The sequence below is a fragment of the Mastigoproctus giganteus genome, chromosome 12, assembly GCF_048544385.1.
Source record: "Mastigoproctus giganteus isolate SK-2022 chromosome 12, ASM4854438v1, whole genome shotgun sequence".
Lineage (NCBI taxonomy): Eukaryota > Metazoa > Arthropoda > Arachnida > Uropygi > Thelyphonidae > Mastigoproctus > Mastigoproctus giganteus.
Window position 1 is genome coordinate 135405490 of NC_143586.1, and position 22460 is coordinate 135427949.

Below are 22460 nucleotides of genomic sequence, written 5' to 3' on the forward strand. Positions count from 1 at the left end.
AAAAATGTGAGCTCCTGTAAACGTAAGTCAGCCTACAATATCACCTGTTAGTTGCATTAGTTGCGATTGAATTTATAGTGTCATCAGTTTCATTCCAAGTGACTGTTAATTAGAGATAGCTGTTTTGTGGCACTTTTGCAGTTTTGCAATCAGTCAAAATTTAGCCTCTCTACATTGTACCTACTTTTTCATTACTACAATATATTTTTCGTTATGTATCATTCAACTCAGCAGTTCTCAAAAACAGTGTGACGTAATTCTTGAACGACCCCTTAGTCAGCTTGGGTCTTTGCTGGTGACAATGTCAGTGACAGTTGCCAAGTTGAGTGAAAAGTGACTTCACTGTGTGTGTTTTGTCATTGAGTGAATTTATATTTTAATTCAATAGTAACCCTAACATAATCGCTTCAAAGTGTGCCTCTACATCCAAAAGTGATTCCGGGAAAAACTATAAGGACATTCCATTAAGTTCCCGTTTTCAGACGACCATTCCCTGGACCGAAGTCCATCCATGGTTAATGTCCTGAAAATGGTAATTTTTGCTAGTCTAATTTAAAATATTTTATTATTCAAAATAATATAACACAACTCAACACAAATTAATTAAACTTTAAATCGGCCACTTGGCCTCCCATAAGAAAGATTAATCTTGATTAATCCATTTATCTTAATTATGGGAGTTCCCGTCCCTGCCGCGAGGAGGCGGGCCTCTACTATCTTCCCGTATCCTTTTCCTTCGAGTAAATACCATAACTACAAATTTATTAAAATACGAGAAGAGACACTTATTCGTAAACATGATCCACAGACCACCTCTCTCCAGACTTCCAAGAGACATCTCTAATTCATGCCTCAAATCAGCATATATTATGCATTCAAACATAATATGCAATGATGTCTCTGGACTACCACAATGACAAAGTCCACTGTCCACCAGTCCCAACTGATTTAGCCTCAAGGCGAGTCCATGTCCAGTCAATAGAAACATCGAGTTCAATCCAAACTGTAGCCATGGTTTCTTCTTCATATCCACAATTTCTACACTCGGAAAGAACTCATAGGTCTGTCGTCCTTTATCGGACATATCCCAATTTTCCTGCCATTTAATTAAAATTTCTTTCATAATCCTTTTCTTTTCCAATTTTACATCTAATTTTGAATAAGTCCTTGTATTATCAGGACAAGATGTTATACCTAAGTATGTTCTATTTATATTTCTTTTTGTTAGAAACAGCAGACCCGCCAGCAAAACCATTGACTGAACAGGGACCCTGCCCGAGACCACCTGCAAGGCCTCTGAGGAGACAGTTCGACACGCTCGAGTTATTCCTAATAATGCGAATCTTTGAGCTTGGATCAAATGTTTTTGAATGATTACGATTGGTATCCTGTGCACCCAAGCCCCAGAGGCGTACGTTAAGATTGGAAGGAACAAACATTCATATAATAGATTTATGGCTCTACCCTTTATCCCCCATTCAGTACGCACCAACCTCCGGAGCTTAACATACAATGTCCGAATTTTTCCTTTTAAATACTTAACATGTTCGGTAAAATACAACCGTTCTTCTATTTTGAGTCCAAGATATTTAGTTACTCTCACGTAACGAACTGCATCACCCAGAAGCCTCACAGTAGGAGCCCGATTCATACTCAGTTTTCCTTTTAATAACATTTGGACAGTCTTTTCATTAGATATTAACAACTTATGTTTTTTGGACCAGTCTGCTAACTTACTTAAAGCCTCATCAGCCTTACTTTCAACTTGTGATCTGGCATTTCCAGAGACAATCATAGCCAAATCATCTGCATAGGCAATACTTTCCACATCTGATATTTCCTCATTCAAAAATTCATCGAATACCATGTTCCAAGCAAAAGGGCATATCACCGAGCCCTGAGGACAACCTCGATATATTTTCCTGCTCACTTCACTAAATCTTGTTTTAACAACAACTTGTCGTTCACTAAAATAATTCATAAACACAGAATATATTTTATTGGAACAATCTGTTCTACTAATCCTATTAAGGACGCTCCCCCACCATAACCTGTCGAAGGCACCTTTAAAATCAACAAAAATACCCAGCGCATATCTCTTCCCACAGCTCTCCACAATCTGGACCAATTTATAGGCCGCATCTTCAGTCGAAAGACCTTTCTTGAAACCATATTGTTTAGTAGATGCTAGGCCTTTATTATTATAATTAATCATCAATCGGTTTACACATAACCGTTCATAGATTTTTGCCATGACTGAAAGGAGAGCAATGGGATGATATGAACTGGTCTCATTTAACATTTTATCCATATTTTTGATTAATAATGTAACTTGTGCCCTTCTCCAGCACGACGGGAAAGCTTCCTCATCTAAACATTTATTATACATTACTCTATAAACTTCAGGAAATTTTTCATAAGTTCTTTTTATTACAACAACTTCAATTTTATCCAGGCCCGGCGATTTGCCATCCCTTGCAAGGGACACGGCATTCCCAACCTCCTCATTTGTAAAAGGTTCTTCTAATGTAAGGGAATTATACCTTCTATTTGCTTCAGCAATCTGCCTATGCAAATCATTTTCTTCTTCTAAGTCATCCGGAAAGAGGTCATCCAGGATCCGGTCTACAGACCTTTCCCATGTCAAAGTCTCATCTTCCGCTACTCCTATAGAACAAGAAACGTCTAAATTTTGCCGTTTATTATTAATTAATTTAAAAATAGAATTCCACGGATCCTTAGATCCTTGCTCACATACATATTTTCCGTGATTCCGGGAAGAAAAAATGCAGAAAAATTCTGTCATTGTATGAGAAAATTATTATTTTTGGGAAAATAGAGCAAGGAAGAACGCATGCATCTTTAGCCAAAGAATGAGTGCAATGAATCATTGACACGAACAATTAAAAAGTGTGAGGACAAAATTAAAGCAAGTATTAGGTTGGCAATAAACACTGCAAGTGTTTGTTGCCAACAATCCACTTTTGTTAGTCGACGTGATACGCATATTGAAACAAATGGAACAGTTACTGAATGTCTGGATCGAAGACCAAAGGAACAGAAATGTGCCTCTTAGTTCTAACATGACCAGATACAAGACTCAAAGTATTTTTCATCACAAAGTCTCACGCTGCTAGTGCAAATGGTGAATCAAGTTTCAGTGCATCCAGGGGACGGTTTGATCGGTTTAAAAAAAAATATATATGCATAATATTAAAGTTGCTGGTGAGATTGCTTCTGCTGATGCGGAGGCAGTGGAAAATTTTTTTATCGGAATTGAAAAATGTAATAGAAGAGGGAGGGGGGATACATGGCAGATCAGATTTTTAACTGTGATGAAATTGGACTCTATTGGGGGGGGGAATGCCTGACAAGTCATGTTTATCCCAAGAAGAACGAGTTTCACCTGGATTTAAAGCATTAAATGACAGAGTCACTCTCCTATTTTGTAGCAATGTTTCGGGTAATTATAATCGCAAGCCTTTACTAGTGCATCACTCAGAAAACCCAGGGGCTTTGAAAGGCAAAAATAAATCATCTCTTCCCGTTTACTGGCCTGGCGATCGAATAGAAAAGCATGGATGAGCGGCTCACTGTTTAGTAACTGGTTAGAGCATTGTTTCATACCTGAAATTGAAGAATACCTGAAAAATAAGAATTTACCATTCAAGGTTTTACCATTCATCTTAGACAATGCTCCAAGTCACCCAGTGTCACTTCTTGATTGCAATCCAAATGTAAAACTAGTGTTTATTCCTCTGAACACAACATAAATTTTACAGGCCGTGGATCAAGGGATCATTTTGACTTTTAAATCTTATTATCTGAGGAGAAGCTTGACAAATGAAAGAAGCTTGATATTATATACTTGGATCTTAGAAAGGCTTTTGATACTGTTGCACATGGAAGACTGCTGCACAAATTGGAGCAGTGTGGCATTGGAGGCAAGTTGCTGCTATGGATAAAGGGGTGGTTGAGGGGGAGAAGACAGAGAGTGGTAATCAATGGACACTGCTCATCGTGGACTAATGTTATTAGTGGAGTCCCTCAGGGTTCAGTATTGGGGCCTTTATTGTTTTCTGTATTTATAAATGATATTGATGATGGTATATCAGGCTTAATGTCCAAGTTTGCAGACGATACGAAGGTTGGCAGGGTTGTCAAGGACACTACTGACACTATGCTGCTGCAACAGGATTTGGAAAGGTTGAGCAGATGGGCTTCGAGGTGGCAAATGAAGTTTAACATTGACAAATGTAAAGTACTACATATGGGAAACAGCAACCCCAGAGCAACGTATCAACTCTGTGGTACTACACTGACAGTGGTAGAGAATGAAAGGGACCTGGGGGTGGTGGTGCAGGCAGATATGAAGTTCTCTGAGCAGTGCAGACGAGCTGCAAGAGTAGCTCATGGTGTATTGTCAATGATATATAGGAATTTTTCTAGCAGGGATAAGGAGGTGATTATTCCCTTGTATAAGGCAATGGTCAGGCCACACCTAGAGTACTGTATACAGGCCTGGAGGCCTCATTTCAGGAAGGATGTAGAGCTGCTGGAACGAGTACAGAGAAGGGCAACTAGATTGGTGAATGGGACAAAGGGGTTCTCTTACGAAGAAAGGCTTAAGTTTTGCAAATTACAGTGTCTGGAAACTAGGCACCAGCGGGGTGATCTGATAGAGGTGTACAAAGCCTTGAATGGTTTGAGCATGCTCAATGCTGATGGGATTCTTCCTCTAGCTCAGAAAAATCACCTGAGAGGGCATAAATTCAAATTGAGGAAAGACAGATGTAGGATAGATGTGCGGAAATTTGCCTTTAGCCAGCGGGTGGTTGGTGGGTGGAACAGACTTCCATCCCTTGTCGTGGAAGTTGATAGCCTAAATAAGTTTAAGGCTCAGCTGGACAGGTATTTCGAACGAACAGAGGGGTGAAGTGGAAGTGGTTATTTTTATTTATTTATGTTACTTTTTTTTTTTTTTTTTTTTTTGGCTGATGCTGCATAAGCTTGCTTTCTTGCATCAAATGCCTCTACTAATGCTAATGCTAAATCTTGTTGATAAAATTGAAAAATTTTTGGATAAAAATGTAAGCCGATGTTCGGCTGAATTCACAATACTAATAGGTATTGAAATAATTGAACAGTCATGGACTGAGATGAAGAAGTTAACTTTGAAGAAGCTACTCCCAGAAACAGGAAGTGACCCACAAGACTTCAACATTATTATGACAGAAGTTGAGAAAATTATTAAACTTTCAAACATTATAGGAGGCAAGGGATTTATTGATACAGGACAGGAAGAAATTTTAGAACATATTTATTCCCATCAAGAGGAATTAAAAAATGAGGAGTTAGAAGAACTACCGGACTCCAATAAAGATGTTTGTGAAGAAGAAAATGAAGAGCAGAAGAAACCTGAACTACCAAAAAAGAGTATATCAGAGATTCAAAAAGCAGCCAAGTTCCTGAAGGAGAAGATTATGCAGGAAGATCCCAACTTTCTCAGTAATATGAAAATTAAGGGAGGCATTGATGATATTATGGTTTCTTACGTTGACATTAGAAAGATCATGATAAAACAGCAACAAACAAAAATTACAGATTTTTTAAGTCAAATTCGAAAGCATGTCCAAATTCTACTAGCAGTTTCATCAATTGAATGTTTCTTCATAGGTGTTGGTAAGTCATGGTCAATTAAGTTTTATTTCATTGTTTTACTTTTTTAGATGGCATGCAGTTTTATTTTAAATTTAGGTAGTATTCATTTCGATTCCATAATGGAAGCATATACCTGATTAAGTTTCTGTTGTTTCCATAATTCAGTTTTGATTTTTTGGGGGTTTATTTTACTTTCATCGTGTTTTCTTATAACATAGGGGCCCTTTGCATTTACGTTAAGGGCACGAACTCACTGTCATTCAACTGGATCAATGGAACAAGAGATGAGAAATTATGGAGGAAGTCAGTCTCAACCAATCAATTTTGAAACCTCCATTCCAGCAAAAATAGCATAGAAAATATTACCATACTTCCATATATTTTATAATGTTTTTAGTTGGAATACATTTTAAATTATAAAGTGAAATTGTTAATTTCTTTTAAAAATAAATTGTACCATTTGTAACACAGATTATGGTTTTAATTTCCTTCACAAAAAGTTTCAGAACCTAATCCCCATTTTTCCATAACAGTACCCTGCCAAACGTGGAATTGCCATACACAGAAGTTGGTCGGAATGCAGGGAATGCTTCGCTTTATATACAGGTGACTCCGCTTTGCAAGGGGTCACCTGTATATAAAATGAAGTTAATGTAATTCATTTAATTTTTATATTGCATGTAATTGCAGGAGTAGTTCAATCATATTCTAATCTAGTCTATTAATATTTATTTATGATGCTTAGGGTCATTCAGTATGAAATTTAGGATTGATCTGTTTCATAAGGCAAAGTTTTTGCAAACTTTAGGTAGGAATGTAAATAGCCAAATACCAAATACGGAGGAGAAATTCTAGCAATACATAAGTTACACATATAAATAAAAACTAAACCTAATCAAATTTGATTACAACTTGGTTTTAATCATGATAATAGCTCATGAATTTTTTTTTTTACATCAAGTACAAAAAGAGTACAAGATCTGAGTACACACTTAAATATAGAGCGTTGTTCACAAAATACTTGCAAGTTAACATTAAATTTGAAAGTGTCTGCAATTCTGCCCAGACACAAAAGGAGGTAGCACCTGAGAGCCTTGTTGGTCAGTCAGTTCAGACACTGTGCAAGGCTCGTGGGGTAAAATATTTCTCAGTGTAGTCTGTGCTTGGTAACAGGAAAGGCTGCTTTTACAGGGATGGGATACATTAAAATAGAAAGGGTGCAAAAATATTTGCTGATGTTATCAAAACAGTGTTAGGTGGCTAAGAAAACTGCTAGCTTGGGGATGGACACAGACTAACAGATTAACAGCCTCAGGAAGAAGGTGCCTCCGTAGCCATGTGGGCAGGAGCAGCAATGCGTAACACACACTTCTTGATTAGACCGGGGTTCGAGCCTGTGATCACCAAATACGGAGGATGCAGAAAGGTCAGGGAATGACCACTGCATATCCCCGGAGCAATATGGTCTTAGTTGCTAATGCTCCTAAAAACCAAATAATAACAACAACAATTCAGGCAGAAGTGATTCTTGCACCATATGTATTCAACATGCAACAGTTCAGAAAGCAAGGTACTGGGAATTTCAAGGCCTGCTGTGGATCACCATAAAACAAGGAAATAAGTAGGCTATGTTAGGGTAACTAAGAGCAAGAACATGTGCATATATATTTAAATGCGTACCAATGCCAGAACCATAGTAAATAAATCTGATGAATTTAAAGTGCTAGTCAAGTCATCAAATGCAGACACTGCAGAGATATCAGAGATGTAGCATCACTCTAAGTTTGCAGACGATACAAAGGTTGGCAGGGTAGCTAATGACAGTCACCAAAGTGAGCTATTACATCAAGATCTAGGAAAATTGGGTTGATGGGCTGAGAAATGGCAGTTAAAGTTTAACATTGACAAATGCAAGGTACTGCACATGGGTAGCTGCACAAGAGTAATGTACCAACTCTGTGGTACTACACTCAGAGTAGTGGAGAATGAAAAAGACCTGGGGGTAATTGTCCAGTCAGACATGAAATTCTCTGAGCAGTGCAGGCATGCGGCCAGGTCAGCTCATGGGGTTTTGTCAGTGATATACAGAAACTTTGCTAACAGGGATAAGGAGGTGATTATCCCTTTGTATAAGGCCATGGCTGGGCTGCATCTTGAGTACTATATACAGGGCTAGAGGTGTCATATTAGGATGGATGTAGATCTGCTGGAACGGGTGCAGAGAAGGACAACCAGATTGATGAAGGGAACAAAAGGGTGTACTTACCTAGAAAGGCTTTAGTTCTGCAAACTGCAATTTCTGGAGACTAAGCACCTGTGAGATAAACTGATTGAGGTGTTTAAGGCCTTGAATGAATGATGTAAGCTGAATGTGAATGGCATGCTACCTCTTGCTGAGACCATACACATAGATGGGGGCATAAATTTAAGTTGAGGAAGGATGGTTGTAGGATAGATGTGCAGAAGTTTGCCTTCAGCAAGCAGGTGGTTGTTGGAAGAGGCTTCCATCTGTTTTTGTGGAAGTGGATGATCTGAATAAATACAAGGAAGAACTAGACAAATTCTTTGAGGGTATGGATGGGCAAAATGAGTAGTGTTTTTTGTTTGCTGTTGCTATATTAGCTGGCTTTCTTGCAACATTTACCACTACTAGTCACACATACATATATGCAAATACACAATTTTTTTTTTTTTTTTTTTTTTAATTTTTATATTAACTTATTTAGGGGCAAACTGAATAGTAGGACATAGGACAACTCTCTCACACACATCTGTCATTTTGCATTCATCATCATTGAGCCAGACAGGCTGCAGGTGCCACCTGAGCATGGCAACTCTCAGACAATTTATTTTTTTATGTACCCATTAATGGAACAACGATATACATATACAGTGAAACTTCCCTTTAACGGACAGCCATGGGGAACGAAAATGTGTCCGTTAGAGAAAAGTGTCCGCTAACAAGAAGTCTGAGGGAGAAAAAAAAAAGAAAGAAAGAAAAATCGTTAAACGTTTAATGTAAAATTAAATTAAAATATATACAGATTTTGAACAATATTTTTGTAAATAATATACAATTACATACACAAGAGATAAAGAAAAATCTTTAAACGTTTAATGTAAAATTAAATTAAATTATATACAGATTTTGCACAATATTTTTGTAAATAATATACATACAATTGTGCTATGCACATTATGACTTTATCTTAAGAAAAATACATACAGTAATCACTTATTTTCTTCTGCACCTTCTTCCAGCTGATAATTTTGTTTTCAACATTCGTTTGGAGTGAAGAAACCATCGAAAGTCCTTCAGTATCTTCTTCAGCGGCGAAAAACATTTTTAAACGATTGATTTGTATGAGCGCTTCTTCTATTTTCATCGGTGGTTCATCGTTAATATGTTCTTCGACAGAATGACCTCCTTCCATTTCTTCATCCTCATGAGGAACTTCTTGAAAAATATCGATGATAATGTCGTTGATATCTAGAGCACCATCTTCTGCAGTGAGGTTTGAGTCTATATCTTTGTAGCCAGGATCACTTGTAGCGGAAGTATCGTACATTATCAACAGATGTTGAAGTTCTTGTTCTTCTTGGTGCTCCACATTGCTGTTCACAACTTCAATTTTTGCGTTTGAGAAGCCAGACTTTACAAAACAGTTCACGACAGTTCGTTTTCTAATTGCGTTTACTGAAGAGGAAATCCATTGAATCGCATCTAGGATGCTGATTTTCTTTGCAAGGTCACTCGCACATGTTACATCGTTCATGTTTGCAATGAGATGTCTTAAAACACGTTTTCTGTAGTGAAGTTTAATTTTTTTTTTATCCCTTGATCCAAGGGCTGACACTCTGCAGATGTGTTTGGTGGCAGAAAAACGATTTGAATGTTGGACAATTCAATGTGCGGGTGAGATCCAGCATTATCCATGAAAAGAATAATTTTTCTGTTTGGACTTATCCATTCGCTCATGATATCTCGTGTCATCCACGCTTTTTTATTAGACTTCCAGTCAACATCCAAAAGATTCAACTTTATGCCCTTGAAACAACGAGGATTTTGTGGGTTTCCTATAACAAGAGGTTGTTCAAAGTCTCCCAGCATATTTGTACACAATAGTACAGTCAAGCGTTCCTTAGAAATTTTTCCGCCCTGGCACTTTTCGGTTTTTAGACTCATTGTTTTTTCAGGAAGAGCTTTAAAAAACAACCTTGTTTTGTCACAGTTGTAAATATCCTTAGCTTCAAAATCACGACATAAATCTTCCAATTTGTTCTTCTTGGTGCTCCACATTGCTGTTCACAACTTCAATTTTTGCGTTTGAGAAGCCAGACTTTACAAAACAGTTCACGACAGTTTGTTTTCTAATTGCGTTTACTGTAGAAGAAATCCATTGAATCGCATCTAGGATGCTGATTTTCTTTGCAAGGTCACTCGCACATGTTACATCGTTCATGTTTGCAATGAGATGTCTTAAAACACGTTTTCTGTAGTGAAGTTTAATTTTTTTTTTATCCCTTGATCCAAGGGCTGACACTCTGCAGATGTGTTTGGTGGCAGAAAAACGATTTGAATGTTGGACAATTCAATGTGCGGGTGAGATCCAGCATTATCCATGAAAAGAATAATTTTTCTGTTTTGACGAATCATGTTTTGGTTAAAGTGACTTATCCATTCGCTCATGATATCTCGTGTCATCCACGCTTTTTTATTAGACTTCCAGTCAACATCCAAAAGATTCAACTTTATGCCCTTGAAACAATGAGGATTTTGTGGGTTTCCTATAACAAGAGGTTGTTCAAAGTCTCCCAGCATATTTGTACACAATAGTACAGTCAAGCATTCCTTAGAAATTTTTCCGCCCTGGCACTTTTCGGTTTTTAGACTCATTGTTTTTTCAGGAAGAGCTTTAAAAAACAACCTTGTTTTGTCACAGTTGTAAATATCCTTAGCTTCAAAATCACGACATAAATCTTCCAATTTGATGGTCCACTCTGTTACAACCCCAGTATCAACAGATCCACCTTCACCACTTACGGTTTTCCAAGAAATTTTATGCCGAGTTTTGAACTTGTCTAGCCATCCCACAGAAGCTTTGAACTCATTTACTCCCATAGATTTCGCAACCTCCAAAGCCTTTTCCCTAATAATAGGCCCATTAATGGGAATTTTTTTAGCACGTGCGCGACGAATTTGAAGTCCAACAGTTTTCGGGAATGATTTTTGAACCTGATCATTTCCGTGTTGCCAAAATTGTTTGAGCAGTTCATTTTTTTTTCTTTAGGATGTCGCTTACCTGCGTCTTTCCGATTTTGAATTTTACAGCGAGATTGCGAACACTATTTTTTTGCCGATCATACGCATTAATGAGTTCGGCTATCTTTTAAAGTTAAATGTTTACGAGAAGACATTGTGCACTTCACATGACACTGAACAAAACTGAAACTGAAAAGACGAAAGGCCGACCATATTCCCCCACTCCCTGCACACACCGAATTCATCAGAAGTTTTACACGTGCCTTAAAATTCTTGAAAAAGGGTTTAGAACCGCGACGTAAACCTTGATAAAATTCAGAGAATCGGAAATAGAAAATAAACACACGATTGAGGCAATACGTGGAAGAAAAGTTCCTAGAAAAAGGGCCGTGAGCTCGCATGCTGTCCATTAAGGGGAGATCAAATTAAGTGCTAATCTAAACGAAACAGTGCAGATTGCCTGTCCGCGTCCGTTACAGAGAATGTCCGCTAGACAGAAGCTGCAAACACGTTAAACCCAATGGAGGTGAGTTGGGGAATTTGAAAATGTCCGTTGTAGAGAGATGTCCGTTAACGAGGTGTCCGTTAGGAGAAGTTTCACTGTATAGGATTCACATTCAATCATCCTTTTCACGTACTTTTCCCACCCAGTACAGTACCCTTAATAAGACTACACATACACTTTTTTTTGAAGGTTACGCAGACACATTTTGGACTTGGCATTTGAATCAACTACCATGCATACAATACATGTATACTTATCACAGATATTACTTTGTTTACACAGTTTATTTTTACATTTATTTTCATGATCAGTGAAGTAAATGTGTTTTTTTTTCTCGCATTTTTAAAAAATTTATTATAAAAAAAAACATTCATAGGGTTTATACATATTTTTGCCATAACAAAAATGGCTATTACATGTTTGTTCTTATTAATCATGAGCATTTGCTTTCTTTAAGAATGGTCCATGGTCCATTTAGCTCTCCATTTTCTGTAAGCCTTTAACATTAATATTTGTTGTGATTTTCAGGACTTATCCCAGGAATACTGAGGGTTTATCGTATTAATATTTCATATTTAACATCTAAGCAGGCAGTGAGAGTAATCGGGCATACTGCTTCAAGAAAAGCTGGATAAGTTATTTAGATGGGCTGAGGAGGTGCATCTCAGTAGCCATAATTATAAAGCAACATACCACTTTATTAGTACCACAATGAAGACTGTTTTTAATGAAAACAACTTGAGAGAACTTCTTATCAATCCGTTTAATTATACAGTTTGACATGAAATTCGTCAAACTAGGATTTGTGGAGTTTTGTCAATATACAGAAACTATGCTAGTAGAAACAAGATTATTATTCCATTATAAAGAGAAATAATTAGGCTACATAATGGATGCTGAAACAAACTTTGAAACCTGCTATTCGAAAGATATGGATCTGTTTTCCTGGAAATAGTGCAGAAAAGAATGACAAGATTGGTGAAAAGCAGAAAATGCATATGCATGGGGTATTGTGTGTGTGTGTGTGCGCGCGAGAGAGAGAGAGAGAGAGAGAGAGAGAGAGAGAGAGAGAGAGAGAGAGAGAGAGAGAGAGAGAGAGAGATTTGCAATTTGAGTTCTAAGCTACAATGTTCAGAAGCATTAGTGGGGGGAATAACCTGATCTAGGTGTTTAAGACTTAAAAAAGGGTTGATTACACTAAATGTTGAGGGCTATTTTACACCATGTCACAACAAACACAAGGGGACAAAAATTTAAACCAAGAGGGGATAACAGTAGAATGGATGTCTTAAAACAAAGAGAGAGAAAATTTTTAATTCCACAATCTGTAAGTGAATCTGAGACACTGGCCAAGTTTCTGACCATACATTTCACTGCACACTGTTCATTGTAGCTTGAGTGTCTTCATCCTACAATGTTGCAATTTTGTTTATGGACTTCTTAATATATTATGCCCTCCCAGAACTCCCAAACTGATGGCTGGTTCTGGCTGTCTTGGTGATTATATTAAGACAGATGGGGTATTATTATTCCTTGCAGACAATGTGCCAACATTATCACATGTTGTCACATTACTGCAAGGAATAATAGGCTCTGAATGACACTATTACCCCTTTGCCCTATAGGCTGCATTTTGTCAGAATGAGAGCAACCTGTATGTTGCATGAAACAAGGGCACCTCCATAGCCAGGTGGGCAGGAACAGCAGTGCATAGCACACGCTTCTTGATTAGACCGGGGTTTGAGGCCATAACCACCAAATACGGAAGATGCGAAAAGGCCAGGGAATGACCACCGCATATTCCTGGAGCAATATGGCCTTAGTTGCTAATGCTCCTAAAAACCAAATAACAACAACAGCAGCAGCAGCATGAAACAAGCAAGGTGCTATTGTTGAGCTTGAATTTCTAATAATACTCCTTGACAAAGAGAAAGAAATAAAAGTTTTAAATTCAGAATAACGAAAAAAAAAATGTCAGAAATTATAACAATTTCTGACATTAAAATATTTTTGATTTCGGTTGGCTTTGGATACATAATAGCGTGCCAGTTTATACTGTTTATCACGTATTATATCTGTACAAGTGTGCAGATATACACAATATTGTATACACAAAATATTATGCAGATATATGTAATATTGTAATATTACAATTACAATATTATGATTACAATTACCAATATTTTGATTATCATTATAATTTTGCTAATAAACAATCTGTAATGGTAATTGTAATATTGGCAATTGTAATCATAATATTGTAATTTTAACATTCGTAATTATATTTTCAATATATTCAAATTTGTTCCCCTTTCTATTATTTGTTCCCCTAACAGCATGGTTTGCTGATGGGTATTGGTAAGATACTCAAAACATCACCTTAATGTATAGTAGTTAGGCAAATAGCTTAATAAACTATTATTAATTTCATGTAGTATAAGAGTGGTATTAAACATCGTAATAATATTAATGGAAAACAACCACGTAACATCCTTCCCTATATTAGATCTTTTAAATGAGTTAAATGTGGCAAACTCATTATATGTCACTCAGGGCCCTGACTACAGGGTCTCTCAAAATTATTGGTACAAACATTTAGGGGAGGTAGGTAACATCTAAAGGAATGTGAATCGCATAGGAACCCATAACCGGAAACGTCACGGGAAAGTAGTAGCAGAGGCACAAGAAGCAGAAATGACACAGGACAGTAATTAGTGGCAAACATTTATTTGACATAATATTAACAATGGAGTAAGAGATGGATGCATTTCATGATGTTACAACAGATGCTTGAAGGTTCCACCATGAGATGCGATGCAGCATGGATCGGCAGACATGATGATCGAACACACCTGGAGTTTCTTTAACAGTAGCAGCAAGCGAGTCTCGCCATGAGATCCATTTCCACTGGCGATTCATTCATACACAATAGATTTGAGCCCCCCCCCCCACAGAAAGAAATCAAGGCTCGATAAATCAGGTGAGCATGGGGGCCAGGCAACTGGTCCACCACGGCCAATCCATCGACACCCAAAACGCCTGTGTCACGAACACACCTTCCATAATGGGCAGGTGTCCCGTAATATTAAAACCAAATGTTGCGTCTCACATTTGCTGGAACATAGTCAAGTAACTCTGGTAGAACTTGTTCAAGAAAGGTACGATATTTAGCAGAGTTCATGCGGGATGATAACAGGTATGGGCCGACTAAGCAGTCACCGACCATACCTGCCCACACATTTATTGCGAAGCGATGTTGTGCCGCATGGGCCCTATGCTAATCCACACACTAGGTGCATGTCTGCCAGCTCACAGTTCATATATCGATGCATGCTCTTGATGCGTGCGGCGACTTCTACTTGAATGAGTAAACCAGAAATTTCCCCTACCGCGAACTGATGAACAGCGCCACGAACCGACTTACGGTGACATTTCCGGTTATGGGTTCCTATGCGATTCACATTCCTTTAGATGTTACCTACCCCCCCTAAACATTTGTACCAATATTTTTGAGATACCCTGTATAACTAGGCACCTATGTAGCCAGGTGGACAGGAGCAGCAGTGCGTAGCACACGCTTCTTGATTAGACTGGGGTTCGAGCCCGTGACCATCAAACACGGAGGATGCGGAAAGGTCAGGGAATGACCACTGCATATCCTTGGAGAAATATGGCCTTAGTTGCTAATGCTCCTAACAACCAAATAACAACAACAACAACCCTGCATAACTATAGTAACCTGCTAAGTCAAGACAAATTTCATTAATTCATTTAACATTCAATCTATTTAATTAATTCATTTGACATTCAATCTATACTGGAGTTTTAATTTTCACTGTGAAACTGCTACAGCAGTGTTTCTAATAACAATTAACTTTTCCACAACCATACCCAGAAGTTATATTCCATAGTAAGGATCAAATAAACTAGACTCACTTAAATCAAAGTTTAATTTTTTTTTGGCCCAGAGCTTTGGAATTAACAATATTTTATCGTAAAAGAGCAGGTCAATAATTAACACACTGTAAGCTGTAACATTTTTATTATCTGAGATATCGTAACCACACTTCTCACATACATAAAATATAATCTTTCACCTTTGTGAAAATATCACTGTGTGAAAACCACCACATTCGCTTCATTTTCTTCAGCACTTTTATCAAAGTGCAGTCACTGCCAAAGGGCAGTGAATGCACTTTGATAAAAACCAGGAGGCTGACATTTACACCAATGTTTAATGCGAGAAATGAGTTCCATATCATTCTCAAACACCTTACCATGCAGGTATACCCTTCAGTCTACCGAACAAATAAAAAAAAAAAAAAATTAATGGGGTAAGGTCATGACTAAAGAGCTAGTGAGACATTATGTCTCCACCCCCAGCTGGGCAATTTTTGGCAGTATCATCTGTGTTGTATGTGATCTTGTGCTATCCTGATGAAACTTGATGTCCTACCGATCAGTTCAAGTCTTTTGGTTTTCAGAGCTCAATTAAGCTCATCAAGGGTCAAGCAGTAGTCTTTCTTTGTTGATAATTGTTCCACTTTTCAAGAAATTGATAAAAAGGATGCCATTTTGATCCCAGAAGAAGGCAACCACAAGATCTGGAAAGTTTTGGGTTTTTGGATGTTGGGTGTGCCCATTCCATGGATTGTTGTTTGGTTTGTAGGTCATAACGGAAGAGCCACATTTCATCACATGACAACCTCTCTAAAAGCACTCAAGGCAACCAGCCTCTCCAGAAGATCATAACATATCTCTTTCCTTGTAGCCATCACCTCTTGGGTGAGCAGCTTAGGCACCCACCAAGAACAGAGTTTTCTGTACCCAATTCTGTTGGGTACAGAAAACAATTTTCCTGTATCCAACAGAATTGGTCAAAACATTTTCCTTTGATGTGTGTGTTGTAAAAATAAGGATATTTTTGTTTATACTCTGGCAGGATGGTCATATACAGGACCAAAAGAGTTCAAAACTACAGCAATTTACATGCGAGTTGTTTTTCATTTTCACTGTTTGTGCCAAATGTTATTCTGTCTCTTGGTTTGTCCTTGATGTCAGAATCACCTTCCCAAAACCATTAGCGCTACCTCTGGACATGACTTTCATCAATAGTGTGGTCTCCTACAGTCTATCAGAGGTTTTCGATGGATAGATATATAATCGACTGATCACCCAATTTGCACAGAAACTCCATCACACACAGTTGCTGGAAACTGCTGTCACTTTGTCTATCCATAAACACACCAGAAAAATTATATTAAGTGTGTTAATAGGTAATTGGTAGTACAACAAATGTACATCATAAATTCCCCCCTTCCTTATGAATGCACATGTGTATGTAATTGTTCTTTATTTATTGACATGCCCTTGTACAATTATTACTAAATGTTACTAAAACACAAAGTTAAGAAAATTACCTTTGTGCGGCACTTTATGAAAAAGTTGTATTTATAGTGATGCAAACAACTGTACAATGAAACAGTGTCAGCACATCTGCTGCACACTGTAAACTGAGTGTTTAGGGACTGAGGACTGCCTCCTGGTCCAAGAGTAGTGGTGTCATATGGCTGCCCATAAAACTGGACTAATCGATTTCCACTTATCTGGGTACATAACTACAAATAAAAATTGCACAATAAATATAACGAAACATTATTTATAAATGCATTTATTGTTTAAATAAATTATTCTTTTTTGTTATATTTGTAAAAATATATCACTTAATCCTATTTATCAAATTTCATCGCTGCCTGTTTCAAAACTACTGGCACTAATAATTTAACAATGTAATTAAGTCTAGCTTATAACTCAACATTTCAATATCCAAAAGTTGAGATATAAGCTAAAGCCATCCCAAAGCTAAGATTTAAGAAGTGAATAACTATTAATATATTAAATTTAATTAACTGTTCATAGCAAGTTAGGTAGATGTCACTTTATGCCCTTCATATGTGTGTATGGTGTAAAAATAGGCACATTTTTTGTTTATACTCTAGCAGGATGGTCATACACAAGGCCAATAGAGTTTGCAACTACAGTGATTTACAAGAATTTTTCCGCATAGCTCCAAGTGAATTTGAACACAGCAAGTGGACCACTGGGCTACAGCTGTACTATGCAGGGCATTCTACGAACTTCAGGAGGTTATTAATTAACTGATTTTGGGTATAAAAAGTTATATGTGCATGTTATTATATATATGGTTGGTGCTGAAACGTAGACAAATGGAAAGAAAACAAGAATTCATAAGAATTTATTTTGACAGTCTACACCTGGTGAGAGAAATTTTTATTAGACATCACCAGTGTTTGTTTTACAGTGCATTCCCAGTTTTGTAAAAAAATTTGTAAAGCATTAATAAAAAGATATAGGTTGCTACGATTATCTCATCTTCTTTCTTAATTAAGTACATTTAACAAGTGTAAACATTTTCAAAATAAAAAATGTTCATATGGCTACTGATGACATGGGGGTCCCCATTTCATGCTTTCCAAGATTCAATTTCCAAAACTAAGAATGCAGTATATAAAAACATACATCTGTACCTCCTGCATTTGTAACCTGATTAGAGTAATTTTTAGCTAAGCGCCACCAAGATTCCACATTTTAATTGTGATAAATACTGTTCAAATTGGTTGTCACCATTCTGATGCGGTTGTAACCAAACTTGATTGCTTTTCAAATAATTTTGGCATCTCCTGACATGTATCAATGCACAGAATCAAAGCTTATGTAGTGATGAAAGTCTCCATGACTTCAATGTTTTATCTACTTCCCCCAACTCTACAGAAGTTTTCCAACTTTACAATGATAGGTGGCAACTTGCTTCAATAGTTAACTTTTTGACCAAAAGCAAATTTTTTAAATTTCAAACTTATGTCCCTTTACATCATCCTAGAAGGAAACCCATTCCCCTCCAAGCAATAAGTTACCTAAATCCCTTTCAACGCCTTTAAAAACCCCTATCATAGATCTCAGCTGATGCCTTGTTTCTAGGTTTTGAAACTTACAGTACTGGATCTATTCTTGTAGAAATATCCCTCTGCATCTACAGCTAATCTTGTTGTCTTAATTTCAACCCATGTGAGTCTATATACTTATTGAAATGCTAATTCATATTCACACAGATTTGTAGAACGAAAAATGACCTTTTAATGAGGATTTTAAATTCCCAGATGTTGGCTGAAACTTGTGAGTTGGTCACTTACACACTAGCAAGCCTTTTGTAGAAATACTGGATGATTGTTTTCTAAAGCAACACGTTAGAGGGGCAACCAAAGAGAGAGAGTAATATTCGTGATATGTTTATCAGCAGTGATTATTCGTGCATTAAGAATTTGCAGATAAAGGAACCACTGGGTGGCAGTAATCACAGTGTACTGATGTGGGATTTACTTAAAGATTTAACTACCATCAGGGTAAAAGGAAGGGTTTTTGCTTCCGTTAAAGTAACTCCAGTGGTCTCAGACAGTTTTTAAACTGTATACAGTGGGACCAACTAATGATGATACCAGCAGCAAATTCTAAATGGGAAGCATTCAAGGAAGTAATCGTGGAAATTACTAGGTTTTTCGTACTGATTAAGAAATACTGTTCAAGGTTTAGGCCTAAACAGATGAACTGAGACTCGTGGCTGAGAAGCAAAATTCACTGGATGCATATAAATTATGAGGCAACACAGAAGCCTATGATAGACATAAGCCAGTCAGTAATCAAGTCACTAAAGAAGTTAGGCAAGCGAAGGCAGATTACAAGAAATCTTCGGCCAAGGATGCTAAGAAAAACAGCAAGGACTTTAGTTATATAAACTCTAGAAGGAAGGAGATGGATCAGATTGGCCCACTTGATATCGATGGTTTAACTGTTGATGATCCTGCTCAGATAGCTGATAATCTGAATGAGTATTCTGCATCACCATTCACACGAGGAGTTATTAAGGGAAGAAAATGGCAGAAGTTTATCAAACTGTAACAGGGTGCTTAATTATTTTGTAATAACTGAGAGCAAAGTGCAGGAGAAATTGCTGAAGTTAAACATAAGAAAAGAAAGGCACCTGGGGGTGGATGAGATCTATACAGTTATATTAAAGGAGACAGCAAAGGAAGTAAGCAAACCCTTAGCCATAACTATGAGAGCATCCTTAGAGTCACTGGTTAAAGATGCATTGCAAGATCTAGACAAGACCGCAGTAATAATTCAGACAGCATGGGTTTGTTAAGGGAAGTCTTGTCTAACAAATCTGATTGGATACTATGATGTGGCTACAAAGGACTGGATGCAAAAAATAATTGTAATATCATATACTTGGATTTCAAGAAAACTTTGACACTGTTAGACATGGAAGACTACTGTACAAATTGGGGCAGTGTGGTACTAAGGATAAGTTGCTACAATGGATAAAAGGGTGGTTGAGTGGGAGAAGATGCTGCTCTTCATGGACTAATTTCAAAGCCGAGAATTAGGGTTGAATTTGAAAGTGTCTGCAATTCTGCCCAGACACGATAGGAGGGAGTATATGATGAGAGCCTTGTCGATCAATTCGGCCCTGGAAAGATTGTGCAAGGCTCAAGGGGTAGAATTTTTTTCAGCCTGGACTGTACTTGTTAACAGGAGAGATTGCTTCTACAGGGATGGGATACACTTAAATAGAAAGGGTGCAAGAATATTTGCTGATGCTATCGAGGCAGTGTTAGGTGGGTCGGAAAACTGCTAGCTTGGGGGGAGACAAAGACCAATAGATTGACAGTAGCCACTGGCAGAGGTGAAAGAGATTCTTGCACTGCTTCTATTAGAATGAGCAGAAGCCTGAAAAACAAGATGCATGGTATTTCAGAGACTGCTGGGAGCCATTGCGGTACAAGTAAACACATGGGTTGTGTTAGGGTAGCTAAGAATAGAAACAGGTGCAGGTATACTTGCGTGTACACCAATGCTAGGAGTTTAGTAAATAAATTTGATGAATTTGAGGTATTGCTCAAAACATCGAAGACAGATATTGTTGCGATATCAGAGACGTGGTGTCACACAGATATAAGGGATGCAGAACTGCAATTTGGGGAGTACAACGTCTACAGAAAGGATAGACAGGATAGGAAGGGAGGAGGGGTTATGTTATTAGTTAAGAAACACATAAAAACCAAGGAAGTGAAGCCAGTCGACATCACTGGACAGTGCAGTGTGGAGTCAGTTTGGTGTGACATAAACATTGGGAGATCAAAATTGAGAGTAGGAGTGTGCTATAGGCCTAATGACTCTGATGAGTATAATAAGGAACTGTACAGGGAAATAGAGTGGGCCAGTAAATCAGAGTGTCTTATAATGGGAGATTTTAATTTCCCAGATATTGACTGGAATTTGGGGGCTGGTTACTCACACACTAGCAAGACTTTTGTGGATTTATTGGATGATTGTTTTCTACATCAGCATGTTCGGGAGGCAACTAGAGGGAGTAATACTCTTGATTTGATTATCAGCAGTGATTCTTCATGCATTAAGAATCTGCAGATAAATGAACCACTAGGTGGCAGTGATCACAGTGTGCTGAAGTGGGATTTACTCAAAGAGGTAACTACCATTAGGGGTAAAGGGAAGGGTTATTGCTTCCGTAAAGGCGACTACGATGGACTGAGACAGTATTTAAATTCTATACAGTGGGACCAACTGATGATGTTACCAACAGCAAATTCAAAATGGGAAGCATTCAAAGAACTTATCTTGGAAGCTACTAGGCTTTACATACCAACTAAGAAATATTGTTCAAGGTTTAGGCCAAAATGGATGTCGGATGAACTAATGAGGCATATGGCAGAGAAGAAAAATGCATGGGATACATACAAATTAACACATGACACAGAAGCCTATGATAGATACAAGTTGATATGCAACCAAGTTACAAAGGAGGTTAGGCAGGCGAAGGCAGATTACGAGAAATCCTTGGCAAGGGATGCAAAGAAAAACAGCAAAGAGTTCTTTACTTATGTAAACTCTAGAAGGAAGGGGGTGAATCAGATTGGTCCACTTGATATTGATGGGTCAAGTGTTGATGATCCTGCTCAGGTAGCTAACAAACTAAATGAATATTTTGCATCGACATTCACACATGAGGAGTTATTCAGCGAGGGGAATGCCAGAGGTGTATTCAACTCTAGCAGTAAGCTACAGAATCTTGAAATAACTGGGAGTAAAGTGGAGGAGAAACTGTTGAAGATAAACACAAGAAAGGCACCCGGGGTGGATGGGATCTATCCAGTTATATTAAAGGAGGCAGCAAAGGAAGTAAGCAAATCCTTAGCCATAATTATGAGAGCTTCCTTGGACTCAGGGGAGGTACCCATAGACTGGAAATGTGCAAATGTGACCCCAATTCACAAAGGAGGATCAAAGGCTGACACAAGTAATTATAGACTTGTGAGCTTAACTTCTGTTCCAGGAAAATTAATGGAGGCACTGGTTAAAGAAGCACTGCAGGATCATTTAGACAAGACTTCAGTTATAGCTCAGACACAGCATGGTTTTGTTAAGGGGAAGTCTTGCCTGACCAACTTGATTGGATACTATGATGCAGTCACAAAAGAACTGGATGCAGGGAATAACTTTGATATTATATACTTGGATCTTAGAAAGGCTTTTGATACTGTTGCACATGGAAGACTGCTACACAAATTGGAGCAGTGTGACATTGGAGGCAAATTGCTGCTATGGATAAAGGGGTGGTTGAGGGGAAGAAGACAGAGAGTGGTAATCAATGGACACTGCTCATCGTGGACTGATGTTATTAGTGGAGTCCCTCAGGGCTCAGTGTTGGGTCCATTATTGTTTTCTGTATTTATAAATGATATTGATGATGGTATATCGGGCTTAATGTCCAAGTTTGCAGACGATACAAAGGTTGGCAGGGTTGTCAAGGACACTACTGACACTATGCTGCTGCAACAGGATCTGGAAAGGTTGAGCAGATGGGCTGAGAGGTGGCAAATGAAGTTTAACATTGATAAATGTAAAGTACTACACATGGGAAACAGCAACCCC

At 37.9% G+C, this 22460-nt stretch overlaps 1 protein-coding gene across 1 annotated transcript in view; it reads right to left on the reverse strand.

Moving 5' to 3' along the window:
• The window catches only part of LOC150077444 (glutamine and serine-rich protein 1-like), a 166718-nt gene that overhangs the window by 33406 nt on the left and 110852 nt on the right, over positions 1-22460 (reverse strand). Inside the window, exon 7 of the mRNA XM_090385906.1 lies at positions 16850-17047. Coding sequence (XP_090242032.1) covers positions 16850-17047 — 198 coding nt within the window. The remainder of the gene's footprint in view (positions 1-16849; positions 17048-22460) is intronic.